The 25,071-nt window shown below is 37.0% G+C and overlaps 1 protein-coding gene across 1 annotated transcript in view; it reads left to right on the top strand.

Annotated features, from left to right (window-relative positions):
• Positions 1-25,071, top strand: part of RIT2 (Ras like without CAAX 2) — a 408,812-nt gene that overhangs the window by 63,671 nt on the left and 320,070 nt on the right. Inside the window, exon 2 of the mRNA XM_004473764.3 lies at positions 14,384-14,440. Coding sequence (XP_004473821.1) covers positions 14,384-14,440 — 57 coding nt within the window. The remainder of the gene's footprint in view (positions 1-14,383; positions 14,441-25,071) is intronic.

The following is a 25,071-nucleotide window of genomic DNA, read 5'->3' as shown; positions in this document are numbered from 1 at the left end:
TTAGCACATAGTTAACACTGAAATGTTTTTCTTCATTGGATTAATGGTGGATTTTTAAAAATTGATTAAAAATGTTATTTTAAATAGTTACTTGAGAGATCATTTCTAGAATCATATGTCAAATATCTCGAAAGATATTTTCCATTTATAAACCCATAGGCACTTTAAACATGTCCTATCTGGAAATTCACCACTTTTTCCTGCCTCTTCCCATTTCTGTGTTCCCTCAGCAAAGGACACCACCACATCGAGCCAGCAAAATAACTCTTCCTCATCTCCTACATTCACTTAGTCTCCAATTTCTTCAAATTCTATTCCTGTTATATTGTCAGTTGCATTCCTTCCTGTCCACCTCTACTTCTGGATCCTTCATCATTTCCCACCTAGTTTTCTCACAGCAGTTTTCTCACAGGTATGCCTGCCCTCACTAATGCCCCTTCATATCTGTGGCTGTCATTTCTGCCAGTGAATTTATTTTTCAAAATGTAAATCTGATTATGTCCCTTCCCAAAAAAAATTTTCCTTAGAGATTTCCTATTCAGGTTTCTCCTAGATTTCAGGAGAAAACTAAAAATGTTTATCATTTTGTAGCACTTTGAACTTTTTGTGGATCCAAGAAAAGATCATGTTCTTAGTGCTAATCCATTCCAAGCATGTAAACCTATTGTAGGTGGGACCCTTGATTAGATTGTGTAACCGAGGACTCTTCTTCCTGGAGTCCTTTATAAATGGACAACTGAAGATATCAGGCATGGGGAAAATGCAGCAGAGATGGAGAGTGGTCTTCAGAAGCTGACAAGTACTGGAAAGAGAAAAGCCACAGGTCCACAGGTCTGGAGCAGAAAGAGAAGAGGGGAACGGCATTGTGCAATGCCATGTGCTTGATCACAAACAGCGGCAACTTGGTGAGACAGCATCTCTTGATGGTGCCTACATTTGAACACTTTCATGGCCTCAGAACTATAAGCTTTTAATCTGATGAATTACCGTTATAAAACCAACACATTTCTGGTGCATTGCTTCCAGCAGCCTTTAGCAAACTAAAACACATATCCTTGGTGATGCAATCTCAACTTCTCTCTTCAGCTGCCCTCTGACCCTGGGTTCTTTATACCTACCCTGGGCTCCATCTGCACTGAACTAACAGAAATTTCTTACTGTAGTAAGATGCCGGCTGATTTGGGACTTCTGAGCATGTTGATTCCTTTGCCTGAAGGTCTTTTCTAGTTATTGCTCTGTTTGCATTATTAACACATGCTCATTCCTCAAGAATAACATGTGAGCCACCACTTTATCAGAGAGTCATTGGCTAATCTCTGAGTTTAGATTCCATTCCCCTTTGCTTTGTGCAAATAAGAACATACCTCCTCTGTTACTTTTACTAGACCTATGGTTGGCTTTGGGGTTGGTGTATACTCAGGAGACCTGAAGCTCTGAACTGTCCATGTGACAGCCAGGCCCTGGGCCTCAGCAGACTTGCAGCTCCTACCTCTGGCTTATTGATTTTACCCTGGCCAGCTGACAGGGAGGTGAAAAGGTCAACCACCACACCAGGGAGCCAAGAGTGCCTACAACTGCAAGCAGGAGAATTGCATCCATCATCCATGTGGAATCTAAGCCCTCTATTGATGTAGAGGTGGAGTGGACATAACCATCCCCGGGTCCACAGGATGGAGGAATAAAGTATGGATTAGAGTGGACTTACTGGTGTTCTGCTGGGGAACTATTGTGATTAGTAATAGAAGAAATTATAGTATTGATGTGAAGAAAGTGGCCACGATAGCTGCTGAGGGTAGGGAGAGGGAAGAATAGATATGATGTGGGGGCATTTTCAGGACTTGGAGTTGTCCTGGGTGATGCTGCAGGGACAGATGCTGGATGTTGTGTGTCCTGCCATGACCCACTGGGTGGACCACTATCCATGTGGTGCAGCAGTGCTCCAAAATGTATTCACCAGGTGCAGTGAATGTGCCACGATGATGGAAGACGTTGTTGATGTGGGAGGAGTGGGGTGAGGGGAATGGGGGTATATGGGAACCTCATATTTTTTGAATGTAACATTTAAAAGAAAATAAAGAAGGAAAATAAAAAGAACCTGTGAACTATCATAACATTAAGAATACAGTGATGTAATTAGTTATTTAATTTTTATCCTTCACTCTACTGTGAGACCCTTCAATACAAGGCTTATGTATTTCAACTCTGTGTCCCAAAAATGTAGCAGTGTACCTATGTGTTGAATAAAAGTACAGAAGAATAAAATAGAATCTATTACAGCCCCTGTGGCTTGATTTAAGGAAATTGAAACTAGAGTTTCAATTGCGATCTTTCTGAATTAATTTAATGAGGTAGCTTCAGCCATTACTAAAACGTAGTACCCTTGATACTGTCACTCAGTGATCTTTCTATCCCAAACCCTGGACAACTTCCAGATAGTTCCTATTATATCTTTGTTTGTAAAAGGGACGTACAGGCTGTCTTTGGGATTTCACAAGCCAGGATTCACTCTCATTATACATGTCAATGCTGTTTTGCCAGTTATCTCTTCACTTAGCTTTCATTCAAGACAGCTAGAGTGCCATACCAGTAGTGCAACAATTTATTTATTAACAAAAACAAGCAAATAAACAACTACCATAACCAAGTAAGCAGAGTATATATTCCAAATTCAAATAAATTCTCAATTCAGTGTAGCATATGTTTGGGCCAATTTTAGAAACTGGTACATTTGTTATAATCTCTTCTCATTGTTGCATTAATATTCAACAACAAAAAATGAACAACTGGCATTCCCATGATAATACAAGAATGATCAAACAAGGTGTACTCATGAAATCAAAACACCCATTGATTGATGTGTTTATATTTTAAACAGATGTGATAGCATCATATGAACATATGCCAGTTGTGGTTAAAAAATAACATATTCTACCTAGTTTGAACTTGAGATCACAATGTAAGAGGAGAAAGGAGAAAATATTTGAGTGACTCTACATAAAAGAGTTTAAAAACAAACCTTAACTAATGTATTAGTCAGCCAAAGAGGTGTTGATGCAAAGTACTAGAAATCTGTTGGCTTTTTTTTAAAAAAGATTTCTTTATTTCTCTCTCCTTCCCCACCCCCACCCCGGTTGTCTGTTCTCTGTGTCTATTTGCTGCGTCTTCTTCTTTGTCAGCTTCTGTTGTTGTCAGCGGTACGGGAATCTGTGTTTCTTTTTGTTCTTTTTGTTGCATCATCTTGTTGTGTCAGCTCTCCGTGTGTGTGGCACCATTCTTGGGCAGGCTGCACTTTCTTTCATGCTGGGCGGCTCTCCTTATGGGTCACACTCCTTGCGCATGAGGTTCCCTACATGGGGACACCCTGCGTGGCATGGCACTCCTTGCGTGCATTAGCACTGTGCATGGGCCAGCTCCACATGGGTCAAGGAGGCCCCGGGTTTGAACTGTGGACCTCCCATGTGGTAGACGGATGCCCTAACCACTGGGCCAAGTCTGCCACCTCTGTTGGCTTTTATAAAGAGTATCTATTTGGAGGTAGAAGCTTACAGTTACAAGGCCTTGAAGAGTCCATCTCAAGGCTGCTTTCTTATCAAAGTCTGTTGCCACGTGTTGAAGCAAGATGGCAGGTGATCTCTGCCTAGTCTCTCCTTCCTTCTTTCTCTTAAGGCAGCTCCTTCTGATTTCAGCTGTAGGGTAGCATAGGGCTTGTCTTTCTTCCCAGTGCTTTAGCTCTTTGAGCCTTTTCCTTTCTATCACAGGACAGGAACAAAATTACCAAGTTCTGTCCTCTTTCATGTCTATGGAACTCTCTCTCTTTCTGTGTGTTCTCTTGAGTGACTGTCCATTTATATCAGCCCATCAGGTGCTGGGGACTCAACCCTGAGCCAGGCCCTATTGATATGGTCAAATCAAAGGCCCTAAATTGATTTCATTGAGTGAACGTAAAACCTTTGAATTTAATACAAACAAAGAGTATCACATCCTGAGGAACAGGTCAGTTTATAAACATAATCTTTCCTTTGGGAGTTCATGATCTCAAACTGCCACAATAAATAATGCTCATTGAGAGCTCACAACTGTCCAACCAGTACTTAAAGTTCTTGACATGCATTGTCTCACTTTTCCTATCAGGCCAATATTAGATATCATTATTAACCCATTTTACAGAAGAAGCAACTCAGAAACAGAACAAATTATTTATTAACTCTCCCAAAGGTATGCAACATATAAGTAACAGAGGCAAGATTCAAATCCTGGAAATACCTTAATGTTTGTGATCTTTTTTCCTTAACCATGTAACCATGTGACAACTGGGTATATGTTCACAGCCCAAGCATCTGTCTCTTGAGATTATTGGCCTCAGAAATTTTATGCATTTATATATATCAGTGGAAAGTCAGCCACTACCTTATTACCTGTTTGAATTAATGGATTCATAAGAAAATAGGGCCAAAGTCCCTGCCTTAGTTTGCCAGGGCTCCTATGAGAAATACCACACAATGGGTTGGCTTAAAGAACAGAAGTTCATTGCCTTACTGTTTTAGGAGCTAGAAGTCCAAACTCAAGGACTCAACAGACTTCCTTTCCAGATTCGGTGACATTCTGGTGCTTGCTTCCTGTCATCCTCATGGTTCCTTGGCTTGCATCTCTTCCTCTTTCACATGGTGATCTGTCTCCTTTGCCTCCTCTTGTGGCTTTCTCTGACTGATTGCATCTGGATTTCCTCTGCCTTGTAAGGACTCCTGTCACATGGATTGAGGCTGAGCCTAATTCAGTTTGACGTCATCTAAATAGGATCTTCAAAGATCCTAGTCACAAATTAATCCACACCTTAATAGTAATCTTCAAATCCCTACTTACAAATGTGCTCATGCCTACAGGAAAATGGATTAAGATTTGTACATGTCTTCTAGCTTTATATCTAGTAGAAGATAAAACTAACCAACATTATACAATGATAACGAAAAGAATTGGGTTATAAGTTAGAAAATCTCTCACTTGAATGACTGAAGCCCCAAGACAACATACTGTGTGAAGGTGAACATGCCCTCCTCTAGACTTTCAATGATTAAAGGTAAATTGTGTTTTTCTGAGTCATTCCAGACTCCATTTCAGAGCTTTTCTCCCTTGCTGGGGTATCTATTGCATCATGAAGAACTGTGAAAGCTGGTAAAAGCTAATGTTTTAAGAAGGAAGTCCAGGAACCCCGAAGCATTCAAGACACAAGGCCCTAAATGGAAAATTTCAGGCAGGAAGGAGAGAGAGAAGTTGTTCAGCATGTCCAGTGCCTTCCTGGTTAGGTAGGTGGCTGATTAGCCTATGACTTGGCCTATAAAAAGTATTAAAATAAAATTAGAAATAGGGTAGGATTTCACCAAATAAGGGAAAATGCTTAGCAAATATAGTAATAACATTTAAATCACTGGTAATTTAGGCTTTGGGAATTTTCTTTTAAACCTAGGAAGGAAAAATCTCAGCCCCAAGGTATATGTTATTGTCAATCAGTTACTGACACGAGTCTCTGAAATGCTGTCAGATGCTTTCACTATATGATCAGAGTACCAAAGCAGAATGAATTCTTATTCTGCCAAATAATAATATAAACTTTAATAAACTAGTTATTAATTCCTACGATAACTTCTATGACAGATTATGCATAATCTAAGTAGTCCAGAATTGTCTGTGGTCACCATACCCATTTACATGATACTCTAGTAATTGCCTCCATTATCTCTCATGTTCTAAGGATGGAACTAAAGAGAGAGATGTATTTACCTACATTGGTATAGGCAGGCAGGGTATCAGCAGTATTTCATTTACCTAAGGAGATGAGGTTTATCCTAAATGATAAAATGCTTGAGAAAGGATTGGTGAAATGTACTATTTTTCTTATTTGTTTTATCGAGTCTAAAATAAACTGTCAACATAGAGCAAATAAGTAATGACTTGTAATATTGAGTTTTTAATATCCATTGCTTCTTTTTGTGTCCCATCAATCTTCCCTGAAAATCAGTCAGTGAAGATGAATAGATTTTTGAAGTCCAGAAAGCACAATTTCTCTCTGTTAGTGGTGGTCTGAGGGGGAGAGCAAGAGAAAGGGTAGTGTAGGGAACATTCACATAGAAGGGAAGTCTAAGGAAAATGGATAATAGCAAAGGTTGCCTCTCCAGTCAGCTCCCTAATTTAGCACTGTTCCTCCAACTAAATGGTGCCATTTTCTAATCCCAAGCACATAAAGCAGGAATATAATAAATGATTTTGAATACATGAATAAATGAATAGCAGGAAGGAGAGACTGGAGTTCCAACCAGGAGGAATGGGTTCCAGTTGTAAATACAGTGGGGAGGGAAAGCCTCCCAAAGAAAACCATATGTGAGTTACAATATGAAAGAGGTAATAGAGCAAGACAAACAGGTACCCGAAGGACAAGGAGCACTCCAGGAAGTGGGAATAGCACCAGGAAAAGCACCAGGAACAGCATTTGGGAAGGAGCATGCTTGGAGGATTGGAAAAACTCCCAGGAGGCCAGTAGGGCTGGAACGGGATGAGTATGGTAGGGGATGGAATTAGAAGAGAGATAGTAGTAACCAGATTCTAAGTAAATGGAGAGTGAATAAGGGTGGTGATGGTATTGAGGAGATGAAGAAGAAAGAGGAATTGCAGACTATCTAATCTGGGATGCAATTTAAATTAAGTCTTTCCTCCCTCCTCTCATTTTGTAAATGAGGGAACTGAACCACAGGGAATTTATGTAATTTTCCAAGATCCTCAAACTCACAAAAACAGATAAATAAGAGAAGACTGGGACTAAATCCTAGTGACCAGGCACCTATTTCACCCTTCTGAATCCACTGACAGGCCATCAAGTCCCAAAGGGAAAGTGATTAATTTTCAATCTCTATTTCTGTATTATTAAATTATATCATTCTCCAAGGTGCTTTAGTTTAGTACTTTCCAGAAATATCAAATTCTTTGGGAGGGGAGGGGTGTTGGGGAGTAATGAAGTGGTGTGATTTTATACAGTATTTTAGCTTTGTTATAGAAAATAGCTCCTTTTTATAATTTTCCCTTATCATAACTGATATTCTCTGCCTCTGGCAAAATACCACTGAGATGCTAAGGCAAATGATATATAATATTGTCAGATTTTTCAGATAGGTAAACTTGATGATTTAATACTGATTTATGCAAAGCATGAAGCAGTTGATTTAAATGTAACTTAAAAATCAACAGTAAATTGGAATATCTGAATAATAAAATGGAAATTTAAATAATAAACATATGCATGAAAAAGAGGAATAAGTCCTATAAAAATGAGTTTGCTTTAAAAATTGTTTTTAATCTCTCACCACTCCTTTTGTGTGGACATTTAAGATGCATTTGGCCCTTATTTATTGTATGCACTTAATGAATATTTAATAAAGTCTGGTCAAGCACTACATTTACATAACATATGTTAATGATATAGCTACTAATAAAGGAAAAAGAACTTTGATGTAGACTCCATCAGGTACTTTTGATGGTATCTGCAGTTTAAAATTAAGTAAATGTGCATTTCTATGGGGGGTGGGGAGGGAGGATTCTTGCTTGCTATACAAAGGTCATTCACTAATTGTAATAATTTCAGAAAGCCAGGGGCTCCATCCATCAGATATTCTTTATTTCTGTCCCTAATTACTTTTAATAAGTTTATAATGGGTGATATATTTTTTCTTATCTTCAAATTGCTTCTGTATGCACACACATTGTGCATTTTCTTTGCATTCCTAAAGCTAGAGAGACAAACTGTCACAACAAGAAGTATTTATGTGTATGGAGTACAAAAACTTCTTACTGCTGTTTCTTTTCCCAGAGTTTTCATCATGATGTCCACACAGAACTGACCTTAAAACAAACAAACAAAAAGCATAATCTAACATTCCAGACACATGCCTAGCTAGAGAATTAACTTTTAAAAGGTATAAAATAATGTATAAACTTCCAGCATTTTGTTTCCTGTAATGTCTAGAAAACTTGATTGGATGTAATTTCTTACAATAATTTCTTGAGGTCTTCAGCACAAATTTAAATAGGCTTTATTTATAAAATGTAGAACCATCCCTCATGGGAGCTGATAAAATGCAAAGTAATATTAAGACCTAACATCAATTTTCAGAGAATGACTTTATTGGGGGAAGAATTTTACATTTTATTTTCCTTTCCGTGGCATTCTCACATTTCCTTCGTAATGTCCTTTTTTACCTATATGCTAGAGACTGCTTTGTGTTCACTTAACCCATATTATTTTGCTCCTGACATATAGCCTAGCCTCAGGGCAGTAGGTAGCATCAAATAACTGAGTTCTGATAATCGAATGTGGATGCAAGTATCAAACAACATTTATAGAGCTTTGCCCTAAATATCTTCTCATTGAGTCCTTCATGAATTCTTTCTTTTCATTCCTCTGCCAGAGTTTTGTAAAGAATCCAGTGGTAGTCTTGGCGGCCTGAGGTATGGCAGAGTCACTTGATGGAAGGATCCTGGACCCCTGAATGACTCCATGGAAGAGAGCCTTAAGCTCCCTCCCTCCTCTGCAGTGCACTTTGACAGCAGTGAAAATAAATCCTTGTGGAAAAGATACCGTAATTTTGTTTCAGCAGTTTGACTCAGATACTAGTAAATTCCCTTTTACATAAATTTTGAAAATCTTAATAGTTTTCTTATGCATTCCTCTAATGCCAGGGTACCCTTTTAATATCAACCTTTTCCCACCCTACACTGATACATGCAGGCACCCTAGTTTTCTGATTCAGGAGGCATAAAACGAGTTTTGGATATAATACAATAGAGGTGCTCCACATATTAATTCATTCTGGCCAGTATCCTGAACATAATAAGTATTCAATAGATGTTTTATGGATGACCTGTAAAGTCATTTGAAGTGAACAGCATAATTTTTGTTGTTCAAAGTGGTTTGGGCCAAATCGTAGTTGAGTGACTTCCTTTCTTCCTCTCTTCTTTCTGCTTTCTTTATACAAATATGTTTGTAGTCATTTAGTTAAAGTAATTCAATGCATAGATATCATTTGGAAGAGAGACTAAATATACTGTGTTTAGGTCATATTTGAGCTAAATTCTCAGCAAAAAAAAATTTACTGCTAATTTCTGTCATCAGACTTCAAAGATCTATATACATTTCATGAGTTTTGTTGGCTTCATCTTACACATCAAAATTTAATGGTCAATAAGAAATGTGTTGGAGATCTTGGGATCTACTTGAATCTGAACTTCTCCAGAAATCCTGACCCAAAGCCATGATAAAAATGAGGACAAATAAATTCACATGTGTTCCATACCATGAATGTCAAATTATTTGTAAGTAAAGAGATGAAACTTAATTTCAACTAAACATTTCCCTTCTTTACTAGAGAAGTTGTGGGTTTACAGAACAATCATGCATAAGATATACCCTTCCACCAATACTTTGTGTTGGTGTGCAGCATTTGTTACAGTTGATGATAGAACATTTTTATAATTGTACTAGTAATTAGTCTATGGTTTAACTTAGGGTTCACTGTATAGTATAGTTCCATAGATTTGCTTTTTTTAATTTTTATTCTGTGACCCTATATACAACCTAACGTTTCTCCTTTTAATCACATTCAGGTATGTATTTCAGTACTGTTGATTATGTTTAAAATATTGTACTACCATTAACAACATCCATAACCAAAACATTTCCATCATTCCAAATGGGAACCCTGTACATTTTTCAGTTTTAACTTCCCATTTCCTATCCCCACCCTGCCCCCTGGTAACCTGTAGCCCAGATTCTGACTCTTGAGATTCTTATGAAAATAAGAAGTGGGATCTTTGTAGATGACATGGTAGTGTAAGTGGAAATGCCTAAAAAGGCAATGATAAAATAACTCAAACAATAAAATAATTTAGCTTTGTGGAAGAGTATGAAATTAACACATAAAAATATATAGCCTTTATGTAAACAAATGATAATCACTCTACTGTTTCACTCTGATATGGAGATTCAGTGGTCCAACACCAGTATTCACCAGATTCACGCTCACAATTCCATTTTACTCAAAGCCCTAATATACTTCATGCAATCTAACCAATTCTCAAGATGGCCTCTTATCATTCCACTCCTTGAAATACATTTTTATTCCTGGCTTTTATCCATATCCTCCTGCAGGGTTTGTAGGTACAGTGTTTGAGATATGAATTGCTAAGTGTATATTAGAAATGATTTTGTCTGTGAGTGAAACTCTGAATATAAAATAATTCATCCTGATAACATCCAGAGACTTAGTAATTTATAGAAAATTTCTAACTACGTCAAATACACCATGTCAATAGGCTTCTCCATCATTGAAAAACAATGACTTCTGCTAAACAGAATCTGTTGACTTAACAGATTTTCTAAAGTAGATAAGAAGCTTTCTTGGCCTCACTGTGAGATTGTCCTCTCTGAAATTTTCAAAGATGATTCTTAGTAATCTTTTATAGAACAGCAAAGCCACAGTTAGGGTAAATTCTAGGATAAGTATTCCTGGAATTTGTTTTCAGTACTATCTTGTCCTGCATTCTTATGTCTTTCCTGCACAAACTTTTAGACGGAGTCCAGATTGTCGGGTGGAGTTTGTCACTCGGTCTATTGAATTGGTTCATAGTCAACTATTAGGAGCTTTATATGTTACTCCTCTTGAAATTAAAAAAAAATTAATGGTTAAGGATCAAACAGCTAAGTTGAATGTTAAGAATCATTGAGATACATTTGAGGCAGGGATTCCCAGATTCTCTCAAATTGCATTGTTTTGGATGCCCCTTCTTTTCTTTAAGTTATATTGTTATTAAAGAAGTTGTGAGCTTACAAAACAATCATGCATAATGTGAAGAATTCCCATACATCACCCCTCCACCAATACCTTACAGAGTTGTAGAACATTTGTTACAGATTATGAAAGAACATCATCAGACTGTTACCACTATGGTCCATAGCATATATTTGGTATATTTTTTTCCATACACCCACTATCTTTAACACCATGTTTTACTATTCTGCATTTGCTATAGTTCATGAAGAGAACGCTCAAATATTTGTACTGTTAGCCACAGTCCATCTTCCACCACATGGTTACTGTGTTTTACAATCCCATGCCTTGTACAGTTTATCCAAAATGTATGTTTAGTAGTTCTCTCTTTTATCACATTTATGCAGTCATTGCCTCAGTAAATGTTTGAATGTTTTCCATAGTCCAAAAGAAAAAATTCCATACCCCCGTATTACTGACTTAGTGTTGATATAGTAGCTTCTTTGGCATTGATGAAAGAATGTTAGAGAACTGCTGTTAACTGTAGACCGTAAGTTACATGAATTGTATTTTCCTATGCATCACCATTCTCTTACCGCCTTGTAACAGTGACATGCATTCGTTCTAGTTCATAGAAGAGCGTTCTTGTACTATTAACCACAATCCTCATCAAGGATGCCCATTCTTTCTCATCAAAATGCTGATTGCTGACTTATGCTGGTTTTGCTAGGGCAGATGTTATTACTTGGGACCTACTGATTCCTATATATTGCTCAACAATATGTATGTATGTGTATTTGAATATATATCATGGGGGGAAGATGTAAATCTTCATTTTCATTAGTCTTGGAACCACTCCGTTATGGAGTCAATACAACTGAAATTTCTGAATAGAAGCATAGATGCAATATTTTAGTTCTTCAAGCAATGACTGTTTAGCAAAGAATGAGAGAATCCTAAATTTCCGAGGATAAAAACCTGTATATCATACAAAGAATATTTAGTCCTCAGTCTTATTGATACATATTTGGCTGGTTGTTTCTCTCTAACACTGAACTTGGTAGGCATTTAGGAAGCACTTTTAAAGAAATATTTGTTTTACATATTATTTCCACAAAGGAAAATGGCTCTTGGATGTCCCATCAGGTATCCACTTTGTAAAACACAAAAGAATCTTTTATAAATCAATTTTTCTACAATTATCTTTTGAAGTTCTGGAATAGAGCTCAGCTGGCTCCCTTTTCTTTAGTTCTGTCTCAGTGGTTGGTCAGAGGATTTGAGAATTGAAGGCCTTTTTCAATTATACAATAAGCAGCAGGTTTCCATTAAAACACAAACTCTATCATCTAAATATATGCTAGGTGTTATAAATAACTGTAATAGGTAAATCCTGACTGATTCATTAATTTCTTATACTGGTTGTGTGATTCTCCAGTTTAATATCCAAACATAGATAGATAGATAGATAATGTTATATACTTTTTCTTTAAATTTGTTCTAAACTTCTGCCTTCAAAATTCCTTCTCAGGTCTATGGTACTTAACCCATAATTACATAAAATGTTTCTAATGCTTCTTGATATTTTCTGTGGCTATCATGTGCTGGCACCTAGTAGATGAAAGGTTTAGATGCTTGGAGTGAAAAATTGACATTTGAGCAGAGATATGGGTCATTATTAGTATAACATCAAAATGGAAGAGAAGGTGAAAGCCTTCTAATACATAAATGGTCAAGGCAGTCAATGGATGGAAAGTACTTCTGTAAATCCGATAACACAGAATACATTTTAGGAGAGAGGTAGACGTAGACACTGAAAAAGGTAAGATTAAGCTGTTTTATAAAATACCATGTATGCTAGCCTATCATGCTAAAGACAGTATGTGGTCTTTATCCTAATCGTTGCTGGCATGTGAGTGGCATGATTTTTTTGTTTTTAATTATGATTTTGGTACCACTGTAAAAGGTCAAATGGAAGGGGAGGAAAATAAAGTAGATACAGAGAAAACAGTTTTATGTCTACTCTAATAGAGATTTTCAAAAGAAATATAAGATTCTGAGTGACAATAATGCCAGAAAGAATGGAGACACATTAGAGAGACATTTTGGAAATAAAATAGAAACTTCATGGTGACTGATTGGATGGAAGTTATGAGAGAGGAAGGGTTCAAAGTCATCTTCAGATTTTTTGCTTTTTGACTTATCATGACTATGATCAGGGGAATGGTGAGGCTATTAATTGCATTAGGGAATAGGTTTATATACATGTGTTTAAGTGGGCTGGAGTGAAAATATTCTGATTTAATTTTAAATTCACTGGGTCTGATCTTTCTTTGAAATTGAGATGGCTGGCTAGCCAAACACATGTGCAATACTAGGCCAGATCTCTAACTACTTTCATCCATTTGGGAGCAGTCGGGGGACTAAGAGATGTGTGTTATACACATGAGGTTATTGCTATTTTAAAGCTCAGAAAAATATTTTCCAACTTCTCCCATCTTCCTTGATAGCCACTTAATAAATGAGTTGCTTTCAGTTTAATTACCTGAAATATTCTAACTCCTAAGATTATCTATAAAAGATTAAAGACTTGCATTTAAAAATTTTTCCTTTAAGCTGTCAAACTGAATAATTTCATATGGTAATGTCCTTAGTTAATGCAAAAGCAAATGGTATACACCTGTTAAAATGTAAACAGAAATTTTCCTCCACTGGGTCAAGTTCCATTTTTTTGCATTTTTCAGCAAAGTGGCTTGTATGTATTCAGTATTTGTTGAATTTAAAGGATTCTTCCTTGCTTTGAGCAGTTGCTAAAGTTCACTCTATATGCATGCATGTACAACACACACAACCCTATTAAGGAGAATAGACAGAAAACAATTATATACTAAATTTCCTCTCAAAAGTTTGTTCCCTTACTTTTCTTTGTCTGCTGAAAATGAAAATTTACATAAGGACACATCTCTGTAATAGAAACATTGCAAATATTTTACAAAATTATTGATTTGGAAAGAATATGGAGAGTTCAGAAGGAACAGAAAAAAGTAATGAAAATTAATACGTGGTTATAAAGACCATGGATTGGGGAAAATAAAATTGAAATGATTTAATTGCGAAATGTTGACTAAGAATAAAAAATCATATACTCACAAACCATTAGAGCTATCAGGGATCTCAGAGATTATCCCCCCATTTTAAAGATGAGGAAAGACCCAGAGAATTAATAGGACTGTTAATGAACAGATCTACTCAACTAACACCAATTGTTTGAACAGAGAAAACCAACAGAGATCTTACAGCTAGTATAAAGCTCATTGTGCCATCAAGAACTTTATTTTTATCCAATACATTTTTAAAAAATGCTTAAAATTCAGTCATATTTATTCCAGGGAAATATCTGACTTATTTCACACATTATTTTCCTCTAGAATTTGTCCCATTTATTATCATTTTGTGGTTCATATTATGAAATAAATTAGTGACGAAAATAAACTATGGAACATATGAAAAGATTGGTGAACTACCTTGGTTAATTGGTGAATTTTTATTAAATTGATTTTCATTTTTTTCTCTTTCAGCAATGACAATGCAGTTTATTAGTCATCAGTTCCCTGATTATCATGACCCCACTATAGGTGAGTAAAAGCCTCTTTTGTCTTTTAGTCCAAAATAAAGAAGTTCTAAGTAAGTGGTCTACAAATATGATCCAGTAACACATGCATGCATATATGCCATGTGTTACCAAAATAAGAATTTCCAGAAACAATATTTTCCCTTACTCCTTTGCTTATTGCCATGTACTCTGAATTTTTCTGTTCCATTTTATTTCTTTCTGGATAATGATGGTTCTTATCTACTAGGTTGGTCTTAGGATCCAATAATCTCTACCTGCATTTGAAAAACTGTTTTTTGGATAATATGACTGGTGTGACTATATGCTTATTTGTTCATTTACTAATTTTTATCAAAATGATAAAAATCATTTTGTCTCTGAATCTTCTATTGTAGAATTACTTAACTATATTAATGTCACATTTGGGGAAGACTTTATATAGAATAAGTTTTCTTCCTCAAACAAAGCAGAAAGGATGACTTGAAATTACTCATTCAAATAGCTACTTAAAAGAATAAGTTGACAATTCCCAAGCAGTCTTTCTGGCATTCTTTGTCTAGAAACTTGGTGGCACTGGAAACACAACTAATTGTTATTTTGTAGAAGAGGAAGCAAGCAGCTTCTGAACCTGTAATGACTGATTGCTTGCCTGGACTCTGAGCTCCTTGGTCTACACTCCATCACTCACCCTGTTTATTCCTTCAGTTTGAATATCTCCTGTCCCCACTTCCCCATGGGTGAGATCTTGCAGTTTCTATTCTGCTTGTCAAGCAATCTCAATTCAAGGTCTTAATATATAACATTTTATCCTATATTAATTACCCTGTTTTTGTTTCCTGCAAATCCGCTAGGACATTTTCTTGAAAACTATTGCTAAAATGAATAAAAGAGAGTTCTTTTAAAATGTTTAATAATTCAGCAAAACCTTCTCATCAATTGAAGTGAATTAGTAAGATTTAACTGTAGGCTATTGTTCTGAAAAGAATCACACTGTAAAGTTTTAAAGTGATTAGCTAGAACCCTTTATTGTAATCCTCTAAAACCACTTTTTAAAAAATTGTTGATTCTGGAATGTCAGTCACTTTGCATCACCAACCATGAATTATAGAAGAGGGAAAATCTCTGGGCAAAAGCTCTGAATCTTTTATCTTGGGAAAATTCAATCATTTATAATCTATCATTTACAAAGTCACAGATTCACTCTGTTGTTTATTATATTCCAACATTGTTTAAGCTTTATATGCATAGTGTTTCAAAAATATGGCTCTTGCTCACTACTCTCTCATATCTAATGACAGTAGATGTGAATAAGTCATAAATGGATTCTTCAAGAGGAAAAAATAAGAAGTAGGTGATGATGACTCCTTTAGATATCATGAGGTACATCCATCATTTGAGATTAACTAACTGGACATTTGGTACTAACAGCTAAAATCACACCATTATCTGGCTATAAATAAAATAGCTTTAAAAAAGGAGTTTCAAAATGGATACAGAGAGCACTTTATTACTTTCAGCTCTATTTACCTATCATTTCATTTCTTGACTTCTCTAATGGGAATATTGTTTAACAATTTCCCATTGGTATCCTGCTTGAGGAAGGTGAAAGACCCAAATAATTTACTTTTCATCTGCTCAGGCTACCTAATTATAACTCAGACTGGCTGACTTAATGATTCCTCAAGGGAAAATTCATATTAGTACATTTGAAGTCATACATAAGTTAGAGAAGAATAACAACTATCAAGGATACTTATTGTACTATTTAGATAGGAATATTTTTCAAATGACTTGAAATGAATATTGAAAATAAAATATTTCTCAATACCTATCCAGGCTGTTTGTTTTCCTATTGATTAAGATTTTTAAGTAGATTTTCTCTCAAAATTTTAAAGGATTTGTATAGTCTTATGTTCTCACTTACATTTAGGTTTGAATTATATTCTTTCAGGTGTATATCAATTCTGAAAGCCAAGGTTGCCTTTGTAACTGACAGGAATTAGGAATATTATCTCATACCAGTGTTCCTCCCAAAGGAAGAATTGTTCTTCTTATTAACTTGCTAGTAGTTTCAAAATCAATAACCAAAATGGGTCCAGCTTCTGCAAATTCATTGACAACATCTGTGAAGGGATACTGAAATGTATTGATTCTATTCCTCTATGAGAGAATATCTCATACAAACATTAAATTAGGTTCTTTACAAAGGTTCTAAATGTGGACAAATTCAAGTTTTAATGTAATTTATAAAATGGAGTGTTCCTAAGCATTAAACATTATGCTAAGTACAGTCTGACTTTTCTGTAGTAAAATAATTATGGAAATAATAAGTTAACATCTTGAGCAAAGTCCTGATATACAACTTTTCATTTCAGTAAACACACAGACCATATTTACTTGACAACAAATCATTAGAGATGACCACTGTATGTAGTTCAGTTGGCTGAAAAATTAAAAATAATAAAAATAAGGGCCTACTCTCTGCAAAGCAATCTGTTATTTCTCCAAAAATAAAATATTAGAATAGCAGAGATCCCGTCCTTGAGGGATTTTCAGATCAGTGAGAGAAATTAAGACAAATACATAAATGTTTATAATACCTCTGACGTCAGTTATTGCTATAAGAAAAAAGCAAAGTGCTAAGGAGTTTTGAAAGGATGGAGAGGCTGTTCAGTGGCCCTCTTCTAAGATATATTCACTGTTTTGGGATACACAGTTAACTGCATTATTTTACAAAGCCATCCATTACAGAATTCAGAGGTACTCCTATGAGGAAACTTTTCAGAGAACCCTGGAAGTCTTGAAGACTTTGGAGAAAATGCCCCAGGAGGGTTTGTTTTTGCTCTACCCCTTTAGTCTCATTGTACACTGCTTGAAATTATTGTACCTGATTGGAATTTAATATGAATTGAAATCTATTAGAAATCAAGTTCTTGAATTTTTTTCTGCAGCAGAAGGTATTACCGTTTTCCATAAAACAAAGAATATAAATATCAGATATTTGTTTGTGGGCTGTATATTTTAGTTCAAGTATGTAGTGAAAGAGTACCAGCACTTATTTCTGATATCTTGATATGTTGAGGATTTCTTCTGTTCAGGTTTATTGGTAATCAAGGGAAGGCAAACATATGAATGATGAAAAGCAATTCACCTTACTTGGCAAATGAATATCAATGGAAGCAATATATAGAAACTCAACTAGCTTACTCTGAATAAGACATTTGGTATGGTAATGTCTATATATACTCATATTGGAAACAATTAAAAACAACAGCTGGGGGGGGGGTACTGGGCTCCTGGCCGGGGGGTCATTGTTGTGGGCCCTGGGAGAGCAGCAGCAATCCTCCAGGTGCAACGGCAAGAACCAGGAAGGAAGGAGGGCCCAACAGTGGGCCCTTGATACTAATGGCTACACTTTTGAGCCTATACACCTGCAATAAGAACAAGGCCTAGAGTAGCATTGTGCCTGGGGGTTTCCTCCTGACAGCATTCATGTTACTCAAATGTGGCCACTCTCACAGCCAAACTCAGCGTGTAGATGCGATGCATTCCCCCCAGCGTGGGACACGACACCCGGGGATGAGCCTCCCTGGCACCGAGGGATCACTACCACATACCAGCTGAAGAAGCAACTAGAAAATGACCTTGAATTAAAGATTCAATGCGGAACAGCAGAATATACCTGTCTACATATAATAACATGACTTCGGGAAGCAGTTTGACCTAATGTAAGGGGGAAATGGAAAGGAGAAATGAGATTATAAGGCTGTAAGTCTCTAAAAAAGAATCTGGAGGTTGTCAGAAGGAATACCCCTATGTACAACTGAACAGAGTCTAAGAGACAGATAAGGTAGATACAACCCCAGGTATTGGTTCTTTTGAGGGATAAAGAGACCCACGGGTTCTATGGTCATGACAGAAGGGGTTCACTGCCATGACAGATGGCCCTTCTTTGGAGCTGGTGTTTCTGCGTGATGGAATTGGACTCAGAGGGGGTCTCTTTTCACAAGACTTGCATGCTACTTTATTGGAATTGTAGTTGGTGCTGGGTTTAAGATATATGTAGGGGATTTGAATCTCTGGACTGATAATATGACACCCAGGCCCAGAGCCTCAACAGACTTCAGCTCCTACACTTTGATTTATTGGACTTACTCCACTCAGCTAACATGGAGTTGAAGAAGATCAACCACCACAACATGGAGCCTAGAGTGTCTACAACTAGAAGCGGGAGGAGTGCATCCAGTACCCATGTGGAATCTAAGCCCTCACTTGACATAGGTGTGCAATGGACACAACCAATCCAATGTCCACAGAGAAAATGTGGAATGGGTGTGGGAACGGTAGCCATGGGGGCTGCTGGGTTTGGGGAATGGGAGGAAGAGATGAGATGTGGAGGTGTTTTCGGGACATGGAGTTGTCCTGGATAGTGCTTCACGGACAATTACGGGACACTGTAGATCCCCCCAGGGCCCACTGGATGGAACGTGAGAGAGTCTGGGCTATGATGTGGACCATTGACTATGGGGTGCAGTGATGCTCAGAGATGAACTTACCAGGTGCAATGGATGTGTCTTGATGATGGGAGAGAGTGTTGCTGTGGGGGGAGTGGGGGGAGTGGGGGGTGGGGGCGGTGGGGTTGAATGGGACCTCATTTTTTTTTAATGTAATTAAAAAATAATAATAATAAATAAATAATTTTTTAAAAAAAAGAAAAAAAAATACTGAACCCTGAAGGATTTATATTCCTTCTGAGTTAGAGGATCTTAATTTTGATAATATATATGTTTGGTGATTGTTGCCCACAGTCAGAAAGACTGTTATTTCATTACCCTTTCTCTTGAAGCCTGTAAGACTTGGTCATATGCATACATAGCACCTATCATGTGCCAGGTCCCAATCTACACATAGCATATATAGGAAAAAAATATAGTCTTGGTCATCAAAACACTTCTGGTGTGTTAGAAAAGATAAGTAAGCAAACAAGACTGAATGATGTGTTCATGAATTTGAAAGGCACAGGGTGATGAAGAAGGAAAATGTAGGTATCTTCTCCCTTGCAAACTGAAGGGTCAGGAAATGCTGTTAGAGAAGATGCTCTGTGTACTGAGTTTTGAAGTGTGTGCTGAAATTAGGTAAGTGAAGAATACAGAAGAATGATTGTTCCCAGAAAAACAGAAAGCACAGTCACTTAGGCAGGGCAACACAGCATGTAACAGTGATGGGGTATTTTTTTGGAACCCGAATTACAAAGGGTGAAGTAAATGGTATAATGTTCAGGGTGGCAAGAGAGATCTGAAAAGACTGTCAGGGATCTGATCTAGAATGCTCTTATAGGCCTGATTAAGAATTTAGATATCTGTAGCCTTGTCTTCTCCTCTGAGTTAAAGATGAATATTACTAACTGCCTACTTTTCCGTTGAGATCACTCCAAGGCAGACAAAAATAAGCATGGCCAGTGTTTAATAACTGAACTCCCCTATGACCCTTTGTCTCATCATGGTAAAGCATCTTCATTCTCCAGGATCTCATGCCAGAAACCCAAGAATGATCCTTGACATCTGCTTCAAGTTCTCTAATATAAAATCATTTAAATATTCATTGGGCATCCAGTAAGTGCTAGGCATTGTGCAAGGTACAAGAATCAATGGTGCACAAAAATAGGCAGGAATGCTTTCCTTATTGAACTTTTATGTCTAATTTTATCTCATTATCTCTAAGGATTAGTATTATTTTATATGGAGTCCAATTGTCCTTTCTTGGTCTTTGCTTTAAGACAACTTGAGGTTCTTATATAGGTAAGCACACAATTTGGTTAGAGTCAACTGACAGCAAGGACCTATCCAATTGCTTCTTTGGTTGCTTTGCTTGTAGAAATAAAACACCTTTAACAACACAAGAAACAGTTAATCACTTTATTACTTCACCTATCAGACATGCATTCAGTCCCTACAGTGCTGAGAAATTCATGAGACCAACAAGTTTCCAACTCTACTCATATAACCTATTTTCCAGGAACACAGTTGTACACACTCTTGTAATTGACCCAACTGTGAATGCTTTTTTGCTTTTAGTGTTTTAGACCTTCAGTTTTACTTACAAGCCATGAATACTGCATAATGTACTCATTTGAAAGATATGTATTCTTCCTAAGCAATTGGTAATGACTGTGACAAGCTCTATAGGAAAAGAATAAAATGCCATATATAGAGTTAAATCTTCCTGAATAATTTGGAAAACTTCAACAAACAAGGACCTCATTTAAGTGACAAAGTACATGGACAAGATGGACAGCTCATATGCAGATAGCACCATGCCCAATGACTATTATTGCATTGCAATGGGTGAAAATGAAAAATATCAATGTGATTAGACCAGTCTAGGACTAATGTACCACATTAAGTATACATTTTCCAGTTTTTCTAGTGGAAGATACAGTTCCTAAGCTAAGGATTTTAGAGAAATAGTGTGTTTGAAGCACACTAAACTGGCCTGCTCAGTGTCTGAAATATATTCTTATAGTCACTCCTTTGTGTCTTAAGAAAATTCCTGTTAAAATGTAAATCCTCAGGAGAGCCATAATATCCAGAGCCACTGGGAGTCATTTATATATTAGCATAGATTAATGTATCCAGTTACTCCTTATTGCAAACCACAGAGCTATGATCTGCAGGGCAGCACTGAAGGGACAGCCAGGAGGTCTGGCATGAGGTCAGTACCTGATAAAATAAGTGCTACAGTGTAATTCTTGAAGGAAATCAAGGCTTGTGAACTGAATTTATAGAATTAAAATTATTAATGACTCTGGAATGTTGAATATGGTAGGATAGAAATGAAATTAATATGGAATTAGTAGATTGGAAATCGAATTCTGCCTTCACACTTGCCCCTGATTCTCTTTCGATGTTCATCCTGTGCAACCTCCTTACTTATTGAGCTTCGGTCACACTGGTCTCCTTTCATTTCCTTAAATATGCCAGGTAAGCCCTTCCCTGCCTTTGGGCTTTTACCAGTGTGTGTTCCTCTACAGTGACTACTTCTCTCTGCTCTTTACATAGCTAGTTCCTTTTCATCCTTTAGTCTCAGCTTGCATTTTCCTCTTTCTTTGACCTTTCTTCTTTGACCACCTTATATAAGTTAACTGCTTATCCCCTGAACACACACCGCACACACACTCATGTGTATGGGCAACACACAGATTTATTCATTTCCTCTATCAGCACTTGCTTTGCTTTCTTAATAAAACTTATTGAATTTTACCTTATACGCTTTGTTTTGGTTTTGTCTGTCTCCCTAGTTGTTATGCAGGCTCCATGAAAGCAGGAGCCACACCTGCCTTATTCACGTGCATTTTACAGGACCAAACACAGTACATGGCTTATAAGGGATGCTCAGAAACACTTATAGAGTAAACAAATGCATGCATGAGAAGTGACCTCTTTTTGCCTCTTACCTATGTTATATTCCATGATATCATGACTTCAGACCCCTTGTACCTCTTTCCCTTGAATATAGTAACCTAAGCCACACTGAGATGAAAACTCAAACCTCTGACTCTTCTGCTTCTGTTTGGGGGCAGCTGAGCACAACCATGCTGCATTCTCTGGCTTTAAATGTATTACCACAGATCTCATTGGGCTCTTAATGATACCCAGGAACACTTAGTCCCTAGTCTACATGCTCTCACATTCCCCTAAAACCAGATACTTCTCCTCTCATTTTCACTCTCCTTCGTGAAGTTGTTTTCTCCTTTACTGAGAAAAGTGAAGCAATCAGAAAATAAATATCCAGAGACCCAACCACAAGATACTTCTAATGGTGCTTACCACTCTGCACCCATACTTGGTTTGCCCACCTATTACTTAGATGAACTATCCATGTTCCTGTATAAGCGAATGCCACCATTTGCATTCAGTAGATCCCATCCCCTCTCTCTTGCTTAGAGATCTTGCTTCAAAAAATCTTCTCCCTTTTATGGGTCATTTCCATCATCATAAAAACATGCTATTTCTTTCATTTTAAAAATTAAAAAAAAATTAAAATCCCTGCTTGACCCCTTTTCCTCTGCAGCTCCTCCCCCATTTCCCTGCTTTGTTTGCTGTAAAACAACTCAGAGAGTTGTATGCACTACCAACCCCTTAATTCCCCTTCTCCTATCATCTTAAATCAATTCCAGGCAGGGTTCTACACCTACCATCCCACTGAAATTGCTTTTATCAAGGTCAGCTTGAACCCTTCATTACTGATCCAATGGTTAATTTCCATTCTTTCCATCTTGACGTGCCGGCAGGATTTTACATGGTCTATCACTCTCTCTTCACCTTTATCCACTCTTTAGCATGCAGGACACTGTACTCTCGTGGTTTTCCTTTAACCTGTGTAACAGCTTCTCAGCCCCCTGGTTGGCTCCCTTTCTTGTCCTGGATTTCTGAGTAGTCAAGTGCCCCTAAGACTCAGTGCTTAGTCCTTTTATATTGTCTCTATCTACATTTCCTCCTTAGTGATCCCCTTCAGTGTTATGGCCTTGAAAGTCATTTATATGCTATAGTTCCAAAATTTATATCTCTGTCTCCTGAATTCCAGATGTGCATGTCTAACATCCTGCTCAAAATTCTCCATTTGGAAGTCTAACAGACATCACTAACCTACTATGTCCAAAACTGACTTCTGTTTTTTTCCACAAAAACAATCTTTTACATTTATACCCTTTCTAATCTCCATAACAATTCCATCCTTCCAGGTATTGATGCCTAAAACTTTTGGATCTTACTTGATTCCTCTCCTTCTCTCTACAACATATGTTTAGGAGATTCTGTTGGCTCTATTCTTAAAATATACTGCAAATCCCTCTTCTTCTCACTACCTCTACTGCTACCATCTTGATATGAACAAGCAGAATCCCCAGCCTGAATTACTACTTTAGCTCCAAAGAAGTCTCCCTCCTTCTACCCTTGCCCTGCACCTCCCAGTCTTTTACAACACAGTAGACACAGTGCTATTTTTAAAGGAAAGCTGAATTGTGTGCTCTATTCACAATCCCCCAGTGATTCCCCATTTCACTCACAGTAAAAGCCAACATACTGACAAAGGCATCTAAAGTCCACAAAGTGTGTGTCCCCTTACCTCTCTGAATTCATTTCCTGCCACTCTCCCCTCTTTCATTCTGTTCCAACCATTCTGGGATCCTTGCTGTTTCTGGAATATGTCAGCAAATCTCCCATCTTGGCATCTTTACACTGCCTTTTCCTTTCCTGGAACACTCTTTTCTTGGATGATCTCTGAGTAACTTCATTACTTTTTTCAAGTTTTCAAATGCTTCTCAGTCAGGCCTACCCTGAATACTCCCAGAACTCTTGACTGCCCTCACCCTCTCCTGTATGTGTATTTTTTTTCCCAGAACATGTATTGCATGCTGATTTACTATATAATTATGTCTATTTCCTTTACTAGAATAGAAACTATATTTTGGTCACTGAATTCTCTATGAGTCTTGATCAGTGCCTGATTCATAACAGATGATCAATAAATTGGATGAGTAAATGACTGAAGTACTTACTGACCCTTCAACTTTAAGCAATGTAACATATATTCCTGACATCTTCTCATCCGTATAATTGAGGGGTGACCCTAGCTCTCATGGTTGATATGTGAAATAATGTAGATGTAAGTGCTTCATACTCTGTTCAAGACAAAAAGAATACTGCGGTTTCCTCAGTAGTATTTGGTAGAGCTGGAAGATAGGTATGGTAAAAAAGGACATCTTTCAGAAAAAGTCACCTAGATTTGGTGCTCTTCTTTGAAGACCAGAAAGGATGGCATAGTGACCAGAACATTAATTTATTAACTTACAAGATTTTACTATCAGGCAACTGGAAATGCTCAAAGTATTCAAGATAATCATACAAATCTGGTTGTCACACCATATAAAGGAAAACAAATCATAATTAGAAATTTCTAATTCTGTTTGTTATGTGAAGTCTCCATCAAGAAGCTGGAATTTGAGCAGCATATCTTCTCTGCAAGGGCTGTCTCATATGGAACTATAAAAGTTGCCTGTTAAACATGGAATTAGTCCAAAGGGAGTTAAAAAAACTGAAAGTTTGATGATGTCAGGCTAAGAAAGTGTACCACTTCCACCAAGACTTCACTGATCTTGCAATGACAGCTGTAACACCTCCTTCATACTAGTTTATAACTTAGATTGACCCCAGAAACTATTGAAAGAATACTTTGTTTTCTCAGCATTCATGACAAAACTAACCACCTTCTTAATAAGACCTTCAGTTTGTTTAGTGTTTTTTAGCTTTCTATTTTGAAATACTTTCAAATTTACAGGAAAGTTACAAAAATAATATAAACCCTATAAGAGAATTCCAACATACCCTACTCCCCCCAGATACTCAAATCCACCAATTCTAACATTTGCCACATGTCATATTCTATCCATCAGTCCATCCATCCATCCATCCATCCATCCATCCATCCATCCATCCATCTCTCAGACCATCTATCTGTGCATCTGTCTAGCTTTCTTTCAGTCTAGGTGTAACTTTTTCAAACTCTTACTGAATGACTGAGTGTAGATTTTATATATCACACTTTTTTTTTAAGATTTATTTTGGCCCCTTCCTCCATTGTCTGCTCTCTGTGTCC

This window comes from Dasypus novemcinctus, chromosome 16 (genome assembly GCF_030445035.2).
Source record: "Dasypus novemcinctus isolate mDasNov1 chromosome 16, mDasNov1.1.hap2, whole genome shotgun sequence".
NCBI lineage: Eukaryota > Metazoa > Chordata > Mammalia > Cingulata > Dasypodidae > Dasypus > Dasypus novemcinctus.
The sequence above is the reverse complement of the archived record's forward strand: the minus strand, read 5'-3'. Positions and strand labels throughout refer to the sequence as shown.